The sequence below is a fragment of the Palaemon carinicauda genome, chromosome 39 (genome assembly GCF_036898095.1).
Source record: "Palaemon carinicauda isolate YSFRI2023 chromosome 39, ASM3689809v2, whole genome shotgun sequence".
Lineage (NCBI taxonomy): Eukaryota > Metazoa > Arthropoda > Malacostraca > Decapoda > Palaemonidae > Palaemon > Palaemon carinicauda.
In genome coordinates, this window is record NC_090763.1 from 45,555,839 (window position 1) to 45,576,399 (window position 20,561).

The 20,561-nt window shown below is 34.4% G+C and overlaps 1 protein-coding gene across 6 annotated transcripts in view; it reads left to right on the plus strand.

The window, feature by feature from the left end:
• The window catches only part of Chd1 (chromodomain-helicase-DNA-binding protein 1), a 100,900-nt gene extending 81,935 nt beyond the window's left edge, over positions 1–18,965 (plus strand). For 4 of the 6 annotated variants that reach the window (XM_068362851.1, XM_068362853.1, XM_068362856.1 and 1 more), the window contains exons 29-31: positions 7,536–7,820; positions 13,122–13,313; positions 15,703–18,965. In XM_068362851.1, the coding sequence (XP_068218952.1) occupies positions 7,536–7,820; positions 13,122–13,313; positions 15,703–16,057 (832 nt within the window). In that variant the 3' untranslated portion in view covers positions 16,058–18,965. Of the gene's footprint in view, positions 1–7,535; positions 7,821–13,121; positions 13,314–15,318; positions 15,379–15,702 lie in introns of those variants that run through there. The other 2 variants (XM_068362854.1, XM_068362857.1) reach the window with 2 other exon arrangements.
• The last annotated feature ends 1,596 nt before the right edge of the window (positions 18,966–20,561 follow it).

Below are 20,561 nucleotides of genomic sequence, written 5' to 3' on the forward strand. Positions count from 1 at the left end.
TAGCGTTTCGACGAGTTCTCATTTTTGTCATTAAATATGGCCGTCAGTTATTTTAGCGTTTCGATGAGTTCTCGTTTTTGTCATTAAATATGGCCGTCAGTTATTTTAGCGTTTTGACGAGTTCACGTTTTTGTCATTAAATTTAGCCTTCGGTTATTGTAGGGTTTCGACGATTTCTCGTTTCTGTCATTAAATTTAGCCTTCGGTTATTTTAGCGTTTCGACGACTCGTTTTTGTCATTAAATATTGCCGTCAGTTATTTTAGCGTTTCGACGAGTTCTCGTTTTTGTTATTAAATTTAGCCTTCGGTTATTTTATCATTTCGACGAGTTCTCGTTTTTGTCATTAAATTTAGCCTTCGGTTATTTTAGCGTTTCGACGAGTTCTCGTTTTTGTCATTAAATATGGCCGTCAGTTACTTTACCGTTTCGATGATTTCTCGTTTTTGTCATTAAATTTAGACTTCGGTTATTTTAGCGTTTCGACGATTTCTCGTTTTTGTCATTAAATATTGCCGTTAGTTATTTTAGCGTTTCGACGAGTTCTCGTTTTTGTCATTAAATATTGCCGTTAGTTATTTTAGCGTTCCGACGAGTTCTCGTTTTTGTCATTAAATTTAGCCTTCGGTTATTTTAGCGTTTCGACGAGTTCTAGTTATTGGCATTAAATATTGCCGTCAGTTATTTTAGCGTTTTGACGATTTCTCGTTTTTGTCATTAAATTTAGCTTTCGGTTAGTTTAGCGTTTCGACGAGTTCTCGTTTTTGTCATTAAATTTAGCCTTCGGTTATTTTAGCGTTTCGACGAGTTCTCGTTTTTGTCATTAAATATTGCCGTCAGTTATTTTAGCGTTTCGACGAGTTCTCGTTTTTGTCATTAAATATGGCCGTCAGTTATTTTAGCGTTTTGACGAGTTCACGTTTTTGTCATTAAATTGGGCTTCGGTTATTTTAGCGATTCGACGATTTCTCGTTTTTGTCATTAAATTTAGCCTTCGGTTATTTTAGCGTTTCGACGATTTCTTATTTTTGTCATTAAATTTAGCCTTCGGTTATTTTAGCGTTTCGACGATTTCTAATTTTTGTCATTAAATTTAGCCTTCGGTTATTTTAGCGTTTCGACGAGTTCTCGTTTTTGTCATTAAATATGGCCGTCAGTTATTTTAGCGTTTTGACGATTTCTCATTTTTGTCATTAAATTTAGCCTTCGGTTATTTTAGCGTTTCGACGAGTTCTCGTTTTTGTCATTAAATTTAGCCTTCGGTTATTTTAGCGTTTCGACGAGTTCTTGTTTTTGTCATTAAATATTGCCGTCAGTTATTTTAGCGTTTCGACGAGTTCTCGTTGTTGTCATTAAATATGGCCGGCAGTTATTTTAGCGTTTTGACGATTTCTCATTTTTGTCATTAAATTTGGCCTTCGGTTATTTTAGCGATTCGACGATTTCTTGTTTTTGTCATTAAATTTAGCCTTCGGTTATTTTAGCGTTTCGACGATTTCTTATTTTTGTCATTAAATTTAGCCTTCGGTTATATTAGCGTTTCGACGAGTTCTCGTTTTTGTCATTAAATATTGCCGTCAGTTATTTTAGCATTTCGACGAGTTCTCGTTTTTGTCATTAAATTTAGCCTTCGGTTATTTAAGCGTTTCGACGAGTTCTCGTTTTTGTCATTAAATATGGCCGTCAGTTATTTTAGCGTTTTGACGATTTCTCATTTTTGTCATTAAATTTAGCCTTCGGTTAGTTTAGCGTTTCGACGAGTTCTCGTTTTTGTCATTAAGTATTGCCGTTAGTTATTTTAGCGTTTCGACGAGTTCTCGTTTTTGTCATTAAATATTGCCGTTAGTTATTTTAGCGTTCCGACGAGTTCTCGTTTTTGTCATTAAATTTAGCCTTCGGTTATTTTAGCGTTTCGACGAGTTCTCGTTATTGGCATTAAATATTGCCGTCAGTTATTTTAGCGTTTTGACGATTTCCCGTTTTTGTCATTAAATTTAGCCTTCAGTTATTTTAGCGTTTCGACGAGTTCTCGTTTTTGTCATTAAATTTAGCCTTCGGTTATTTTAGCGTTTCGACGAGTTCTCGTTTTTGTCATTAAATATTGCCGTCAGTTATTTTAGCGTTTCGACGAGTTCTTGTTTTTGTCATTAAATATGGCCGTCAGTTATTTTAGCGTTTTGACGAGTTCACGTTTTTGTCATTAAATTGGCCTTCGGTTATTTTAGCGATTCGACGATTTCTCGTTTTTGTCATTAAATTTAGCCTTCGGTTATTTTAGCGTTTCGACGATTTCTTATTTTTGTCATTAAATTTAGCCTTCGGTTATTTTAGCGTTTCGACGAGTTCTCGTTTTTGTCATTAAATTTAGCCTTCGGTTATTTTAGCGTTTCGACGAGTTCTCGTTTTTGTCATTAAATATGGCCGTCAGTTATTTTAGCGTTTTGACGATTTCTCATTTTTGTCATTAAATTCAGCCTTCGGTTATTTTAGCGTTTCGACGAGTTCTCGTTTTTGTCATTAAATTTAGCATTCGGTTATTTTAGCGTTTCGACGAGTTCTTGTTTTTGTCATTAAATATGGCCATCAGTTATTTTAGCGTTTCGACGAGTTCTCGTAGTTGTCATTAAATATGGCCGTCAGTTATTTTAGCGTTTTGACGATTTCTCATTTTTGTCATTAAATTTGGCCTTCGGTTATTTTAGCGATTCGACGATTTCTCGTTTTTGTCATTAAATTTAGCCTTCGGTTATTTTAGCGTTTCGACGATTTCTTATTTTTGTCATTAAATTTAGCCTTCGGTTATTTTAGCGTTTCGACGAGTTCTCGTTTTTGTCATTAAATATTGCCGTCAGTTATTTTAGCATTTCGACGAGTTCTCGTTTTTGTCATTAAATTTAGCCTTCGGTTATTTAAGCGTTTCGACGAGTTCTCGTTTTTGTCATTAAATATGGCCGTCAGTTATTTTAGCGTTTTGACGATTTCTCATTTTTGTCATTAAATTTAGCCTTCGGTTAGTTTAGCGTTTCGACGAGTTCTCGTTTTTGTCATTAAATATTGCCGTCAGTTATTTTAGCGTTACGACGAGTTCTCGTTTTTGTCATTAAATTTAGCCTTCGGTTATTTTACCGTTTCGACGAGTTCTCGTTTTTGTCATTAAATATGGCCGTCAGTTATTTTAGCGTTTTGACGAGTTCACGTTTTTGTCATTAAATTTGGCCTTCGGTTATTTTAGCGATTCAACGAGTTCTCGTTTTTGTCATTAAATTTAGCCTTCGGTTATTTTAGCGTTTCGACGAGTTCTGTTTTTTGTCATTAAATTCAGCCTTCGGTTATTTTAGCGTTTCGACGAGCTCCCGTTTTTGTCATTAAATATGGCCGTCAGTTACTTTACCGTTTCGACGATTTCTCATTTTTGTTGTTAAATTTAGCCTTCGGTTATTTTAGCGTTTCGACGAGTTCTCGTTTTTGTCATTAAATATTGCCGTCAGTTATTTTAGCGTTTCGACGAGTTCTCGTTTTTGTCATTAAATTTAGCCTTTGGTTATTTTATCGTTTCGACGAGTTCTCGTTTTTGTCATTAAATATTGCCGTCAGTTATTTTAGTGTTTCGACGAGTTCTCGTTTTTGTCATTAAATTTAGCCTTCAGTTATTTTAGTGTTTTGACGAGTTCTCATTTTTGTCATTAAATTTAGCCTTCAGTTATTTTAGCGTTTCGACGAGTTCTTGTTTTTTCATTAAATTTAGCCTTCGGTTATTTTAGCGTTTTGACGAGTTCTCGTTTTTGTCATTAAATATTGCCGTCAGTTATTTTAGCGTTACGACGAGTTCTCGTTTTTGTCATTAAATTTAGCCTTCGGTTATTTTACCGTTTCGACGAGTTCTCGTTTTTGTCATTAAATATGGCCGTCAGTTATTTTAGCGTTTTGACGAGTTCACGTTTTTGTCATTAAATTTGGCCTTCGGTTATTTTAGCGATTCAACGAGTTCTCGTTTTTGTCATTAAATTTAGCCTTCGGTTATTTTAGCGTTTCGACGAGTTCTGTTTTTTGTCATTAAATTTAGCCTTCGGTTATTTTAGCGTTTCGACGAGCTCTCGTTTTTGTCATTAAATATGGCTGTCAGTTACTTTACCGTTTCGACGATTTCTCATTTTTGTTGTGAAATTTAGCCTTCGGTTATTTTAGTGTTGCGACGAGTTCTCGTTTTTGTCATTAAATATTGCCGTCAGTTATTTTAGCGTTTCGACGAGTTCTCGTTTTTGTCATTAAATTTTGCCTTTGGTTATTTTAGCGTTTCGACGAGTTCTCGTTTTTGTCATTAAATATAGCCGTCAGTTATTTTAGCGTTTCGACGAGTTTTCGTTTTTGTCATTAAATTCAGCCTTCGGTTATTTTAGTGTTTTGACGAGTTCTCGTTTTTGTCATTAAATTTAGCCTTCAGTTATTTTAGCGTTTCGACAAGTTCTCGTTTTTGTCATTAAATATTGCCGTCAGTTATTTTAGCGTTTCGACGATTTCTCGTTTTTGTCATTAAATTTAGCCTTTGGTTATTTTAGCATTTCGACGGGTTCTCGTTTTTGTCATTAAATATGGCCGTCAGTTATTTTAGCGTTTCGACGATTTCTTGTTTTTGTCATTAAATTTATCCTTTGGTTATTTTAGCATTTCGACGGGTTCTCGTTTTTGTCATTAAATATTGCCGTCAGTTATTTTAGCGTTTCGACGATTTCTCGTTTTTCTCATTAAATTTAGCCTTCGGTTATTTTAGCGTTTCGACGAGTTCTCGTTTTTGACATTAAATATGGCCGTCAGTTATTTTAGCGTTTCGACGATTTCTAATTTTTGTCATTAAATTTAGCCTTTGGTTATTTTAGCGTTTCGACGAGTTCTCGTTTTTGTCATTAAATATTGCCGTCAGTTATTTTAGCGTTTCGACAAGTTCTCGTTTTTGTTATTAGATATGGCTGTCAGTTATTTAGCGTTTTGACGAGTTCACGTTTTTGTCATTAAATTTGGCCGTCAGTTATTTTAGTTTTTCGACGATTTCATATACAGTACTGTACACGCCTACCCTCCTTCCCATTGAAGGAATATTTTCAACTTCTGATATTGAAATAATAAAGAGCCTCAAGCACATCACTTTCATTTCTAGTCATTGACTGCTGGTGTCTCATTACTTTACTTTAGGCATGTGTATATTGGAGGGAAAGAAAATTGGATAAATGTTGATTCTAGAAAAGAAGTAATATAAACATCAGGTTAGTATAAAAATGACAAATTTGCCTTGAATTATATAGTAATTTGTTTAGCCTTTTTTAATAATGCTCAACTTTGTCCCGAATGCCATTATATTGGGTTGTAGCACATTGGGAATCAAAGAAGTTGGTGTGTTAGGTAGGGAGATACTAAGGGGAAAATATGAAAATTAAAAACCAAGCACTAAGGAAACTGATGTATAAGTTTTGTGCAAGGAGTGCATGAACAATTTAAGTCCAGTAATTTCTTTATTTTTCTTATTGCTTTAGTAGTGAACAAGTAAAACTAGAATGGTGATTGACAATTTGCATACAGTTCCAAAATTTACGTATTAGTTAATTTACTAGAATTAAGGTAAGCATATAAAATATCATAGCACATGCAACTAAATTGGAAAAAAGCTGTACATCTTGTTTACTACTGAATACATTTAATTAATTTTTTTTTTATGTAAAGGAAAATTAAGCTTTGATTCTCAACCTAAATGTTTTATCATCTATTTACTATTGCATTTCCCCAAGTTTTAGGAGGTAGCCAACGTGAAAAAAGGAAACAAAAGAGGATTTTTTCTTGTTCCTTTTTGTCTGATAAGAAACTAAGCTGAGTTTCGTTGGACCTGTTAGGGTGCCATAACCCACCCTCCCCTGTTTTCCATCACAAATTAAGTTTTATATGCTGACTCCCCTAGTGCCACTACCTCAGCGGCCTGAATTATCAGCAAGGCCTATCAAACCATTGTCATAATCACTCACTATTCATTCTTATTTCTGTCACCCTCTTTTTTTTAGCTCTCACATCTGTCATCCTTGTCACCTAGGGCTTTTTTCACTTCATCTATTCACCCAAACCTGGGCCTTCCTCTTGCACTTCGGGCATTTATCACCTTCTTCAGAAGACAGCTATTTTCTATCCTCTCTACATGGCAAAACCACCTCAGCACATTCATATCCATTAACTGCTAATTCACTTCTCACACCCGTTCTTGCCCTCACCAATTTGGTCCTAACCCTATTCAATTGAGATACACCAATTCCCCACAACTCCGATCCATACCTCTCAGTTGGTACAATCACTTTCTCATACAGAACTCTCTTTACATTCATGCCCAACCCTCTATTCTTTACCACTCTTCACTGCCCCCAACACCTTACATCCTTCATTCACTCTCTGACGTATATCTGCTTCCACTCCACCATTTTCTGCAGCAACAGACCCCAAGTACTTAAACTCATCCACCTCCTTAAGTAACTCTCCATTCAACATGACATTCAACCTCGCACCACCTTCCCTTCTCGTGCATCTCATGACCTTCTTCCTACCCACTTTGACTCGCAACTTCCTTCCCTCACACACCATTCCAAACAATGTCACTAATTGACACAGTTCCCCCGAGTCTGCAACCAATACAGTATCATCCGCAAACAACTGATTCATTTTCCACTCATGATCTCTCGTCTATCAGTTTCAATCCTTGTCCAAGTACTCGAGCATTCACCTCTCCTACAGCTCTATCAACAAACAAATTGAACAACCATGGAAACATTGCACATCCCTGTCTCAGCCTCACTCTCACGGGAAACCATCCACTCATTTCATTCCCTATCCTTTACTGCCTATGTATAAGCTCTTCACTGCTTGTGACAACCTTCCACCAATTCCATATAACCTCATCACATTCCACATTGCTTCTCTATCAAATCTTATCATAAGCTTTTTCCAGATCTATAAATGCAACATGTACCTCTTTACCTTTTGCTAAATATTTCTTGCATATCTGCCTATCTAAAAATCTGATCCATACATTCCTACCTCTTCTAAAGCCATTTTGCACTACTAAGATTACTTCTTCCTTTTTCTTCTCAATCCTATTGACTGACACTCTACCATACACTTTTCCAACCACACTCAGCAAACTAATACCCCTAGAATTACAGCACTCATGCACATTTTCCTTACCTTTGTATAGCAGAACAATACACAGACACACCCAGTCCACTGGCACCATTGACATCATAAAACATATGTTAAACAATCTCACCAACCATTCCAGTACACCTCCTTCCTTTAACATCTCAGCCCTCATACCATCGTAGTGCTGTGCAGTCATAGTAGAGGTCCGATACTTTTATGGGAATGCATTATACAGGCAAAACCATATTATTACACATGATTGTAGAAAGGTAAATCAGAAAAGCCTTATATGCTGTATATTATATTGTTTTGGGGGGTGATGTAACTGATGTTTTTGACAGCTGATGTAATTAAATTCTTTTATTTCAGTTTATTATGGCAATTTGTTTCAAAATTCACTGAATACGATGCCAAGAAGCTACATAAACTTTACAAGAAAAATAGGAAAAAAGAAGAAAACAAAAAGGAGAGCGAGGATAAGGATGACAAGAAGAAAATGAAACATGAGCATGGTGATAAAAAAGATAAAGATAGAGAGAAACAAGATAAGGATCGACATCACCCCCATGACAAACACCATTCTCACAAGAGACGACCTGAAGAAGGCGGACCCCAGAGTCCGTCCAAGAAGCCATATAACGGGTGGGCACAGAGGTTGGTTATGTGCATGCCACTGGGATGGTGCACCTAGTGACACTCTCTCTCCTACTTTCTTTTGGTATACTCACATTATTAACAAATTAATTTTACTGTTGTTTGGTAACTCTTAATATCTTGCTCTGTCATGGTAAACTATTCTTGTTTGAATTTAAAGTAGATTTTAGTATAATACAATGATTTTTCTGTAGCTTACTTTTTAAAGCATGTTGCTCTTGGGTAAAGATGTGTAGTATTAAATGGTTTAAGGTTGTTATGCCAGGTGCCTTATTAGGTTTTACATCTACTGTCTTTTTTTTTTTTTTTCTTTTTTTGTGTGTGTGTGTAGAAATCAAAATTTATTTAATTGCAAACCCATCAGTCATATTGTGTCCACATAGTATGAATATCCCTAGACACCATCTTTGGTATTCCATACAGATAAGCAATTGTTCACTTAAGCCTGCAAACGTATTAGTAGTTGTAAACTAATCTCTGCATTGTTTGTAGGGCTGTCATCAACAGGTATTTTATGAATTTCTCCAAATTTTTTCCTATTTATCTTTTCGTATCTTAACTTCTTTAACTTTCTCCATTTTCTGGGAAAGGTTAGTCAGAAGATCAGCAATTAAGGAAGTGGCGAAAGCCCAAGAGAACGGTGATGAAGCTGTTAGGTGAAAGTTCAGGAAATGAAGGTTAAGAGAACTCATTTTGTACACAATCCCATAAATGGAACAGCTTATGTAAAAACATTAATAATGATGATGAATGAAAGAGAATTGGCATGAAGGAAAAATGATGAGATAATAATGAAGGAAAGAAGGGATTAAGTGTGTCTTAGTTCTCGAAGACTAGATCAACCTTGTCACCAAGAAAAAGATGTATGAATCCAAACATCTCGCCTCCATTTAAAGGTTTAAATATTACTCATGAATGGTAGGGGTAGGGACCAGGAAAATGTCCTAGAGACTGACCATATATACATATGATCAGCACCAAACCCCCTCTCCATCAGGGCTAGGACCAGGGAGGGTCAGGCAATGGCTGCTGATGACTCATAAGGTAGACCTGCTGATAGATTTTATGCATATTAGCATTTATTCATTATATTGCATTACATATCTAAGCAGACACTGAGAAAATTGGTTATCCTATTAGGAAAAGCAAGAAATCAAACTCTAGGATACTATACTCAATTTTTTTTTATGAGGCGCATTTGCACTGACTCGCAGCAGTGCCCTTTTAGCTCGGAAAGGTTTCCTGCTATCTGATTGATTAGAATTATCTTGTCCAACCAATCAGCGATCAGGAAACTTTTCCGAGCTAAAAGGGCACCAATGCAAGTTGGTGCAAATCTGCCACACTAAAAAGAATTGACTATTGAAGTTAAGGGGTAGTAGACATTTTATTTTTTTTAGGAAAATAAAACTAATTAATCAATTGAAATGAAATTTTATCTACTAATAAAAAGCATACATACTTACGTTTGTAGAAAGTCTCATGAAGATCCATGTTGAGGAAAAAAAAAAGTTAAATATGTAATAAATTTCACCACTTTTTGAAGTAACACTGTCCTCAAATATCAAGATATTGAACTTTTCAAAGTTTCCATGGAAAAAAAAAACTTTCCATTAATAGATATACAGAAGGGTTTCTCAAAAAGAGAAAAATAACTGCCAGAATTTTTTTTGACGGTGAACTTTATTGCATCAATAAAATATTTGTGTTTGAATAAGAAATAAATAGTAGAAATTAAATTATAAAAAATCCCCACTGTTAAATGAAAGCTTTGTCATTATCAATAATAAAGAAAAAACTAAATGAATAACTAAAAAATAAAGATATAGTGTCAATTTGAATGACGATAAATTACTTTTGAGTTATGGGCATCTAAAGTTTGAGAAGCTCCAGCGGCATACTCCATTAAATCTCTTATTATCTTCCTTCTTTTTGGTGTGTCCATTCGCTTTTCATTTCATAGCACTTATGATGGGGGTTAAATATGTAGTTGGGGTAGGAAGTGTCACAGCTGAGATGGAAGAAGTGGCTGCCGAAGTTCTAGGGACTTTCGTCTTCATTTCCTCTCATTTTTGCTATACACTCTTCTGTCATGTCTTTTGCCCTTCTTTGGAGTTGTATAACCATTTTCTTTGGTTTAGGCATGTTTGTAAATATCTACATACATACATACATATACCAAGGCACTTCCCCCAATTTTGGGGGATAGCCGACATCAACAAATGAAACAGAACAAAAATGGGGACCTCTACTCTCTACGTTCCTCCAGCCTAACAAGGGACTCGACCGAGTTCAGCTGGTACTGCTAGGGTGCCACAGCCCTCATGAAGGGGGCTAAATATGTAGGGGGGGGGGGTAGGAATGTCACAGCTGAGATGGAGGAAGTGGCTGCCGAAGTTCTAGGGACTTTCGTCATCTTTTCATCTCATTTTTGCTAGGGGCTCTTCTGTCATGTCTTTTGGACCTTCTTTGGAGTTTTACAACCATTTTCTTTGGTTTAGGCATGTTTGTAAATGTCTACAACAAGAAAAAAGGGCAAAATAAATGGAAAAACAAAGGCAAGGTCAGAACTGAAAATATGTACACTCTTACAGAAGTCATGCAGACACTAGATTAGTAATGGAGTTTGTGAGTGTTACGAAATACATGTATAGTTGCCCGTTTACTTATTTTATTATGCAAATTCTTCATAAATAAAAATACATCACATACATCCATATACCAAGGCACTTCCCCCAATTTTGGGGGGTAGCCGACATCAACAAATGAAACAAAAACAAAAAAGGGGACCTCTACTCTCTACATTCCTCCTGTATCTACATCCTGTGAGACATCGATAAATAAAAAATAAAATGCAAAATATAACTATTTTGCAATACACTACCCATTATTTACTACACACCCCAAACATTTGGTGCATGCAGATGGTGTAATGATTATTATAGAATAGCAAAATAAAAGGAACTTTATCTTTTACAAAATGATCTGACATAACTGATGTTATTGGACACATGTTGCTTGAGGTGAAAAAAAAAGTGGTAGGCCTCATTTTTGGGAGTGGATACCATATATGCATAGTATTATACCTGATTTTCTAATGTAATATGTTTAATACAATTGGGATAAATAAAACAAGGTTCTAATAAAGGCACAGTAAATAACTATTGTCTATGACGGGTCACACAGGCATACCAACCCGACTCAGATGATAGGTGATCGGGCAGCTTACGCCGTTTTGGTCATTTGGCAATTTTTCGCACATGGCATTAACTGTACATTTAAAGGCTATAGCACATAGAGTTGTGAAATAGAATCATTTGACATGAATGGCTAATTAATGAAAATGTTTTACTGTAGTGGAGTATCCCACCTTACTCTACCAATCACAAATCTTTCGTCACTCATAGATGAAGCTAGCAATTACCTTTTTTATGTCACTAATCAAAGGAGCACTGAATTCTATTGTAGTATGATTTCACACTTCTGGATTTTACAACAATCTGGGAATTTTTTATGGCTGTTTCTTCTTATGAAGCAACATAAGATAATTAATTGATGGGAGTTTTGATATGAGGAGAAACTATAGTAAGAAGTTGACCTTATTACTTCAGTCAGACCATGTCATTATGGCAGCCTTAGAAGAAAAGGTTATGTAGTGTAAGAGGATAAATGATAAATGGAGTGTCTTGGAAAGTAATTTATGTAAATCCAAGAGAGTGATTTTTATTCTAAATATAAAAGGATGTAAGAGAGATCTAATGATACTGCATTTCACCCCAAACTCACTGGACCATCAAAAAGGGAATTGTTTGAATATAGTACAATTGAATATAATTGTATTTTCACTTGAAAATTCTTGGCATTATTACCATATTATAGATATTAAATGGAAATACTTAATTAACCCTTTTACCCCCAGGCTCTTTGGAAATTTCCAACCCTTAACCCCCAAGGGGTTATTTTTTCCCCAGCATATTTTGCAGTATATTTTTTTTAAATTGCTCTAACAGCCTTAATTTTTGTCATAGAGAGGTCAGGTTGGTCTCATTCTCGAAAATGCCTGAATTTTTTCAAAAAATTATCAAAAATATGAAAAAAAAAATTTTTTATAGCATTTTTTTGCAAGGACGTACTGGTACGTCCATGGGGGTAAAGGGATGAGTTTTGTGAAACGTACCAGTACGTCCTTTTGGGGGTAAAAGGGTTAATTAAAAGGTAGAATGGCTAATCAGCGGCAGAGAATCCGTAGTTAAATATCATACTGCTAGTGTAAAGATGTAAAAGAATGAAAAGCTAAGGAATTGGTCCCTCATAAGATGAAATCTAAAAGCTTTTATATAAGTATGTTTTTTCTTGTACGGTACATAAAAAGTTAAATTATGTTATTATTACAGTATATCATTCATTTATCATTCTCAATGTACTTTAGCAAATAAACAAGCAAAATTTATAATATACATGTGTGTATAATTGTGTCACGTGGTGGGCCGGGGAAATCGGGTAAAACTCGCTGGTAAGAGACTGATGTCTCGCCAGGTAAATCCTCGGACAGCTAGGTAGCGTCAGGTTCCGATTTCCTTTTATGGCCTCTCGTGGCATGGTTGGTTTCGACCTGGCCTTTCATTAGAAGGGGCTAGCGTTCGATCCCAAGTATGAGGTAGAAATTTATTTCTATTTGAACACGATGTTGTGTTGATATTTATCCGTATATATACATATATATAATGTGTATGTATACTATTAGAAGTTTAATCTACACTTTCTCTTCTGTCCCTGTCATACAATACAAACCATATTTTTAGAGGGATTTTAGATAAATGATGTACTTCCTCTTTCATCACTATTACGTCTTTATTGGAAGATAACCAATATGAAATAATGGCATGCCTAATGGTTATATAAAAATGGGAGATGGCCAAGGTAAAATTTGGTTCATAATTATATAGGCTTCTAAGTGTTATTGTGAAACTTTGTTAGGGTTAAAATATTTCAAAGATCTATCCCTTCCTCATGCCAGTAATTTTTGGTTTTACTCTATGTACTACATTTTATTTTTAATATCTGGGGCAACAGTCATGGATAGAAATTAAAACTTAAAGGTGCCAAAATATCGGTGGAAAGGTTTAAAATATATAATATCTATTATTCAGTTTTACTCTATGTACTACATTTTATTTTTAATATCTGGGGCAACAGTCATGGATAGAAATTAAAACTTATTAAGGTACCAAAATGAGAAGGAAAGGTTTAGAAAATGTAATAGCTATTGTCCAGTTTCATGATCATTGTAATATCTTTTAGGGGAAGAGAAGGTGAAAAATGGGGTGATCGGGACAAGAACCGAGAGCGGGATAGAGATCGTGGTGACAGAGACAGACCTCGCGATCGAGATAGGGATCGGGACCGGGATCGTAACTACCCCAGGGGTCACGGACCAGGAGGCCCAGGAAGAGATTGGCATGGCAATGCAGGAGGTCGAGATTTTAAAGAAAGGTACTGTTAAAGACTCAATACTGAATTCCACATATGCCTTCCTGTGAAAGTACTACCAAGTATTTTATATTATCAACCCAATGATTATCTATAACTATCTATGTCTTTTATGTTCCTGGGTTCAGCTAATTTTATCTCTCAAGATAGAAGAATGTTGTTTTACCATGTGTGCCTGTAACTATCTATGTCTTTCATGTTCCTGGGTTCATCTAATTTTATCTCTCAAGATAGAAGAATGTTGTTTTACCATGTGTGCCTGTAACTATCTATGTCTTTCATGTTCCTGGGTTCATCTAATTTTATCTCTCAAGATAGAAGAATGTTGTTTTACCATGTGTGCCTGTAACTATCTATGTCTTTTATGTTCCTGGGTTCAGCTAATTTTATCTCTCAAGATAGAAGAATGTTGTTTTACCATGTGTGCACTACCAGGATCTTTAATTCTTTATCAATTACTAAGTTAATTTTTGTGAACCTGCAGTGCTGTCAATAGCTTTGTGTGATTTGCTAAAAAAAAAAAAATCAGTAAACCAGTGTTTATTGCCAATTAATTTTCCACTCGAAAACTGATATAAACTATATTCATCTTTGTGTAAGAGTGGGAATTCTGTATTTATCATATACAGTGTTATGTATTCAATGGTTTCTTCTTTAAATTGTGAGTTTCATAAGATGTAGCTAGCTGTGAGTAATTAACCTTACATGACTGTGTCTGCATTATTCCAGGTGATTTATATTTGTTTCACGCATACATACATAGTAATACTCCACTCTATGTCGTTAGTTAATTCCGGAATACCTGATGTACGTAAATTTGCCACGTAGATCAAATTTTACCCCCAGGCTATTTGGAAATTTCCAACCCTTAACCTCAAGGGGTTATTTTTTTTCAAGCACACTTTGCAGTATATATTTTTTTAAATTGCTCTAACAGCCTTAATTTTCGTCATAGAGAGGTCAGGTTGGTCTCATTCTCTTGGAAAATGCCTGAAGTTTCTCAAAAAATTATCAAAAATATGCAAAAAAAAATTTAAATAGCATTATTTTTGCATATGGTAAAGGGATGAGTTTTGTGAAGCGTACCAGTACATTCTTTTAGGGGTAAAAGGGTTAAGAACTGTGGGATGTATTGTTTAATGTGTGTAGGTACTGCCTTACACTATTGTTGTCAGGATTGTGAGCCATAGGATCTGGCAAAGCCTGTTTGTCAGCCAGAGTGTAAGGGTAAACAGTTAGCATTTTAGTAACTTAGTGATGAAAAAGTAATCCTCCCTTTTTTATAGTTTTCACTATATCTTAGTTTTATAAAAAAATGCCTGTGGTTTTCAATGACTGTATGCTAATTAAATTTCATGGTCAAGTTATTTTGTAGTCCATATTTCTATTGCTACGACATGGTTTCTTTATGTTAACCCAGATTGCTAACAAAGTCATTTTTTTTTTGTTCAGTATCGTTCAATCCTTATATTAAAACAAAAGAGGAGACTACTCTCTTAACTAGATAAAAAGCCAATCTGAAAGGAAATTTAGAATACTGTAGTTCTTAGAAGGAAATCCGATAGCTACTAGAGTGAGAGTAAAAATCATGATGTAATTTTATGTAATTTCTTGCTTCCTATTAAATCATAAATTCCTTGCATTCTGTAATATCTGGTGGTAAGATAAAGTTTTTTTTCTCAATTTCAGTCGTTATCCCCAAGAATATGGAATTGCTTCGACATGGTTTCTTTATGTTAACCCAGATTGCTAACAAAGTCATTTTTTTTTTTATTCTGTATCGTTCAATCCTTATATTAAAACAAAAGAGGAGACTACTCTCTTAACTAGAAAAAAGACAATCTGAAAGGAAATTTAGAATAATTCTTAGAAAGAAATCTGATAGCTACTAGAATGAGAGTAAAAATCATGAGTAATTTTATGTATCTTGCTTCCTATTAAATGTTAAATTCCTTGCATTCTGTAATATCTGGTGGTAATATAAAGTTTTTTTATTTCTCAATTTCAGTCGTTATCCCCAAGAATATGGAAAGAGAGATGGAGAATACTGTAGTTCTTAGAAGGAAATCTGATAGCTACTAGAGTGAGAATAAAAATCATGATGTAATTTTATGTAATTCCTTGCTTCCTATTAAATCATAAATTCCTTGCATTCTGTAATATCTGGTGGTAAGATAAAGTTTTTTCTTCTCAATTTCAGTCGTTATCCCCAAGAATATGGAAAGAGAGATGGAGAATACTGTAGTTCTTAGAAGGAAATCTGATAGCTACTAGAGTGAGAGTAAAAATCATGATGTAATTTTATGTAATTTCTTGCTTCCTATTAAATCTTAAATTCCTTTCATTCTGTAATATCTTTTGGTAAGATAAAGTTTTTTTTTCTCAATTTCAGTCGTTATCCCCAAGAATATGGAAAGAGAGATGGAGGGCCAGGAGGGTATCATCGTGAAGGTTACAGACCTCATGGCTATCACAGGGGAGGCGGTTCAGATTGGGGTGGCCGTCAGCACCACAATAAGCACTCTGGGTATGGACCACCAGGTGGATACCAGCAAGGTCACTATCAATCTCCTCATCCCAGTAATCCTGGTATTTATGCCCCAACTCCAATGGGAATGAGGATGCCCCATGGAGGGCCACATTTTGGTGGTCATAGAACAGACTGGTCTCAAAAGGATAGGCCTCAACAGGACTGGGGACAAAAAGAACGACCAGATAGACCGAATTATCCAAAAGACTATTCTTAGTGTGTTTCTCTGTGTCGTGCTCCTTTCTTAAGACGTTTTATTTATTGTGCATCAATTTTCTTCCCTTGTGGCTAAACGTGTATAATCAGAAACTGGGAGTTGACTGCTCATTAAAAAATATTCTCAAAGAATTTGCTCTTCCCAAGTGAAAATTGTGCATATAGACCACAGAATTGAAAGTTACTGTGTATTATTAAGTTTAAAAATCTTCAGTTATTTGAAGAGGTCTAAACATTTCCTAGGGATGCTCAACTTCAAAGTTATAGCATTCTTGAGACAAGAGTCTCTTCTGGCTGTGACTGTAAATAGATTCTTTGCAAGACATGGTTAGTATGTGAATGATTGCAATAGTATGCCAGTATTGGATATGTAAACATTATGTTTTGAGGTAGATATGTAAATATTTTTTTTAAACATTTTTGTCATCGATGAAAATTGTTAATGTTTTCTTTATTATTATCATGCATGGTATTTGATGCCTTTCCTTTTATCAGAAATTTATCTTTGTATTATGAAATTGCTGAATCCTATGGTTTGGTCTTGGGTTTTCAGCAGATTTCAGAGACTTCTCAGGCAATAATTTTTCATATGTGCAAAGCTACAAGTTAATGAACTGTAATTTTGAGTGTTATGTGTGACTTGCAGTTTCTTTTTGTAATTCTTAACAACAATCATGGCTTCAAAGATGATTTTAATGCTGACTACATACACATCATGTTCATTACATAATAGTTTCTATATTTGAAGAACTCGTCATCAGTGGAAATGGAAACATAATGAAGTTAGTTTTTAGGCAGTTCTTAAAAGCATAAAAACTTTTATTCAAACAAATGCAAGACCCGTCTAGAAATTTTGAAATATAACAGTTCTTCCAAATTTTAGCATTCGCCATGGTCATGTTATATTTATGTGGGTATTTTCCTAGTTTATCTTCACTTAGTTTTGTTTGTTTTCCATTTAGTATACTTAAAGCATATACAAGACAGAGAAATTTAAATGGGCTAAATTGATTTCCTGACTCCTATAAGGTTTTCAAAGATGGTTAATGATGTTTTTTATACAAGAACATTAATTTGATTAATCTCATTTTAGATCATCAATTTTATGGTTAATTAATGATTGTGTATTTACACAGGTTAATGATCGGATAAAATATTTTCCTCACCAATTTGAAAATGAAACTAAAACTCGGTGTAGAAATTAACTATTAAAACTAGGAAAATACATGGCTGCCCATCACTTTCTTCAACGTCTACTCTCTTGGGAGTCCTGTCTGGCATTCGATGGCTGATATGCACATCCCTTTTATCATTTTATGATTTTCAAAGTCAAGAATGCAAAAATGGAACTCTCTTAAAGATGGGGTAACTGTTAACTGTATCAGGAATTTGATGATGTAGAACTTAGCTATTTTATAAAATATATATTTTTATAATTTTTTTACTCTCTCTCTCTCTCTCTCTCTCTCTCTCTCTCTCTCTCTCTCTCTCTCTCTCTCTCTCTCTCTCTCTCTCTCTCTCATTGCAAGCAAAATGTCATAGCTCTTATACATAGTTTTCTAAAGTTAATACACTAAAATATTTTCCCTTCAGCGTTACTATCCTTTTTCAACGGCCTTCACTCGGTTGTTATGCTGTTTTCATAGATAATGGTCCCATTAGCATTGTGTGCATCATTATTTGTTTAAGGTAGTTCAAGGATAAAAATTAAAATTCATTTTCAAAACATACATACATACATATACCAAGGCACTTCCCCCAATTTTGGGGGGTAGCCGACATCAACAAATGAAACAAAACAAAAAGGGGGCCTCTACTCTCTACGTTCCTCCAGCCTAACAAGGGACTCAACCGAGTTCAGCTGGTACTTCTGGGGTGCCACAGCCCACCCTCCCACATTATCCACCACAGATGAAGCTTCATAATGCTGAATCCCCTACTGCTGCTACCTCTGCGGTCATCTAAGGCACCGGAGGAAGCAATATTGATCATTTTTAAACATTGTAATATCCAAATGGGCCTTGAGCTTTAATGGCACCAATCATGGTTTTAAGGTAATAAATAGCATGCACCTTATTTCTTCTAGCTCCAAGCAGTCCATCATAGTCTTGGTGGTTTACTGTTATCTTACAATCCTTTGCCTATCTGAAGTTGGTGGAGTTTGTTTGAATTAAATTTATTAGTGAGGGTAGAGCTCATGAAAGGCCTTAAACCATAGGCTTCCAGTAGACCTACCGCAAGACCAGTCTGCATGGATTTCATAGCAGATTTGGTGGCTTCACTTTCATGATGTACAGTGATACCTATATCTCTTTGCCAAAGTTTTCTGAGTTGCTGTTGTATTGCTCTCTTTTTCCCTAGGAAATTCTTTTATATTTCTTTCCATTCTTACATCTTTTGACAGTCCTTTTGCATATAGTTTACTACTAATATACTTTACTTTCATATGAAATCCCTTTTGAATGAATGTGAGTAAAGTAATTCCTTAAAAATTGAAGAAATGGGGCACTTGATTTTTTGTTTGTAGCAGTGGAATAAATGTGCAAGGATGCTCCCTTATCATCTCGGCAATAGCAGCATTTTTCCTTTGCCTGATTTAGAAGTGTTTTGCCGTGAATGTGGTCATAACATGTTGTCAACTTTGAAACATACACTGTACCTTGATTGTGATATACTCGCTTTATAAAAATGTGATATAAGTAAATAGGGTTAGCTATAAGGAAGTCAAAAGAGGATTTTAACATGTGATAATTTCATCAATTTGGAAGTGTGATAGTTACTAACATCATTGAATAATTCCATGATATATTTCATTTTATCTTGGAGATAGTGTTGCATATCTTGGAAGCACAACAGTCATGAAATGCAACAGTTGAATTAAATGTATTTTATTCAGCAATTAGACATTTGATTGTATTATAGAGTACAGTATTTTTTTTTATTTATATTTCTCAACATTTCTTCTGATTGAGGCAAGTAATTTAAAGTCTTCATCTTTTTTTTCATGTCATGTACAGTACACTGGTACAGTAGTTGTACTATAACTATACTGTACTGAATTTAGGTTTCTTAATTATTAGCAAAGCTATTTTGGTTTTGCTTCTTTTAAAGGAAAGGCATGTATGAATTGAATGATGGTATCTACCTCTGGAAAAGGTGATTTTGAATATATTTAAAATTATCTTGATCTTCTTTCTTATGCTACCAACATTTCTAATACTGTATATGGTTGGTTGAGATTCAATAGGCATGTCAGTCAGTTAAGCAAATCCTTCAAATAGAATAAAATTTGTTATTTTACAGATTTTTAATCTTGATGTTGCCTTTGGAAGGATTCATTTTCCTGTTTTTGTACCTAAGGGATATTATGTCATTACTTAATTGTTGTTTTGAGGTAAACTTGTATACTTTCTTGAATTCCTTATATGTTTTTGCATTAATTGACAATATTTATAATGACTTTTACTCATTACTACTTAATAATTAGAACACTGTGCATGGTTTGGTTTTAATATATAATGTATTTGCTATTTAATTAAAGTAAAATCTCAAATTTTTGCACATTTTAAGACATTTTTCTTCAAAGCTTTATTTTATCGTTTTTCATCTCCGTTTTGATCATATATATTTTTCTGAATGTGGCTTTCTTTAATTTTCTTTGCAATAGCTGTTAATCTACTGTTTCATGATTTGTGTTATCCTCACTTTTTCTTTTCTTTTTTTTTAGTTGATTTTTTTGCTGTTTTTTTTTTTCTTTTGATCGGAAATTCTTAAAAGCTTTATTTTATTGTTTTTCATCTCTATTTTGATCATATATATTTTTCTGAATGGGGCTTTCTTTAATTTTCTTTGCAATAGCTGTTAATCTACTGTTTCATGATTTGTTACCTTCTTTCTTTTTCTTTTTTTTTAGTTGATTTATTTTGTTTTTTGCTGTTTTTTTTTTCTTTTGATCGGAAATAGCATTCAATACCTCATGATTTTCATCTTTGGTTTACTAGTTCTGGCATAGGGAATACTGTATTATATGATTTCTGTAAAGAATTGAGTGAATGAGTGTAAGATCCCCTCCTGTAAACTCAGAGTATTTTTTTACAGTTTAATGTGATATTTGTACAGTATATAAATATATATGTGAAGATATGAAATATTACAATCTTAGCGCAATGCAGGTAGATGGATACACTGACATAATGTTTCTTTTATTTTTTCCTGGACATATTTCAGGAAGTTTTACTTAATGATAAAGATGAATCTGTTGTTCCACATGTATTGTCCAAATGAGTATTATAAGCAATATAAGTAGTTGTGATATATGCTGGGAAAAAGTTGAGGAATTACGAATGTAGTTGTATACATTTGAAATGTAAATATCTGCTAAGATATACACTAATGTATAAAATATGGCTATTTGGCAATAAATATACAAAAGACTCGCTTTGAATATTTTTATTGTACGTTTAACCTTAGCCATATACAGTACAGTAGTATTTAAGCATTCATAT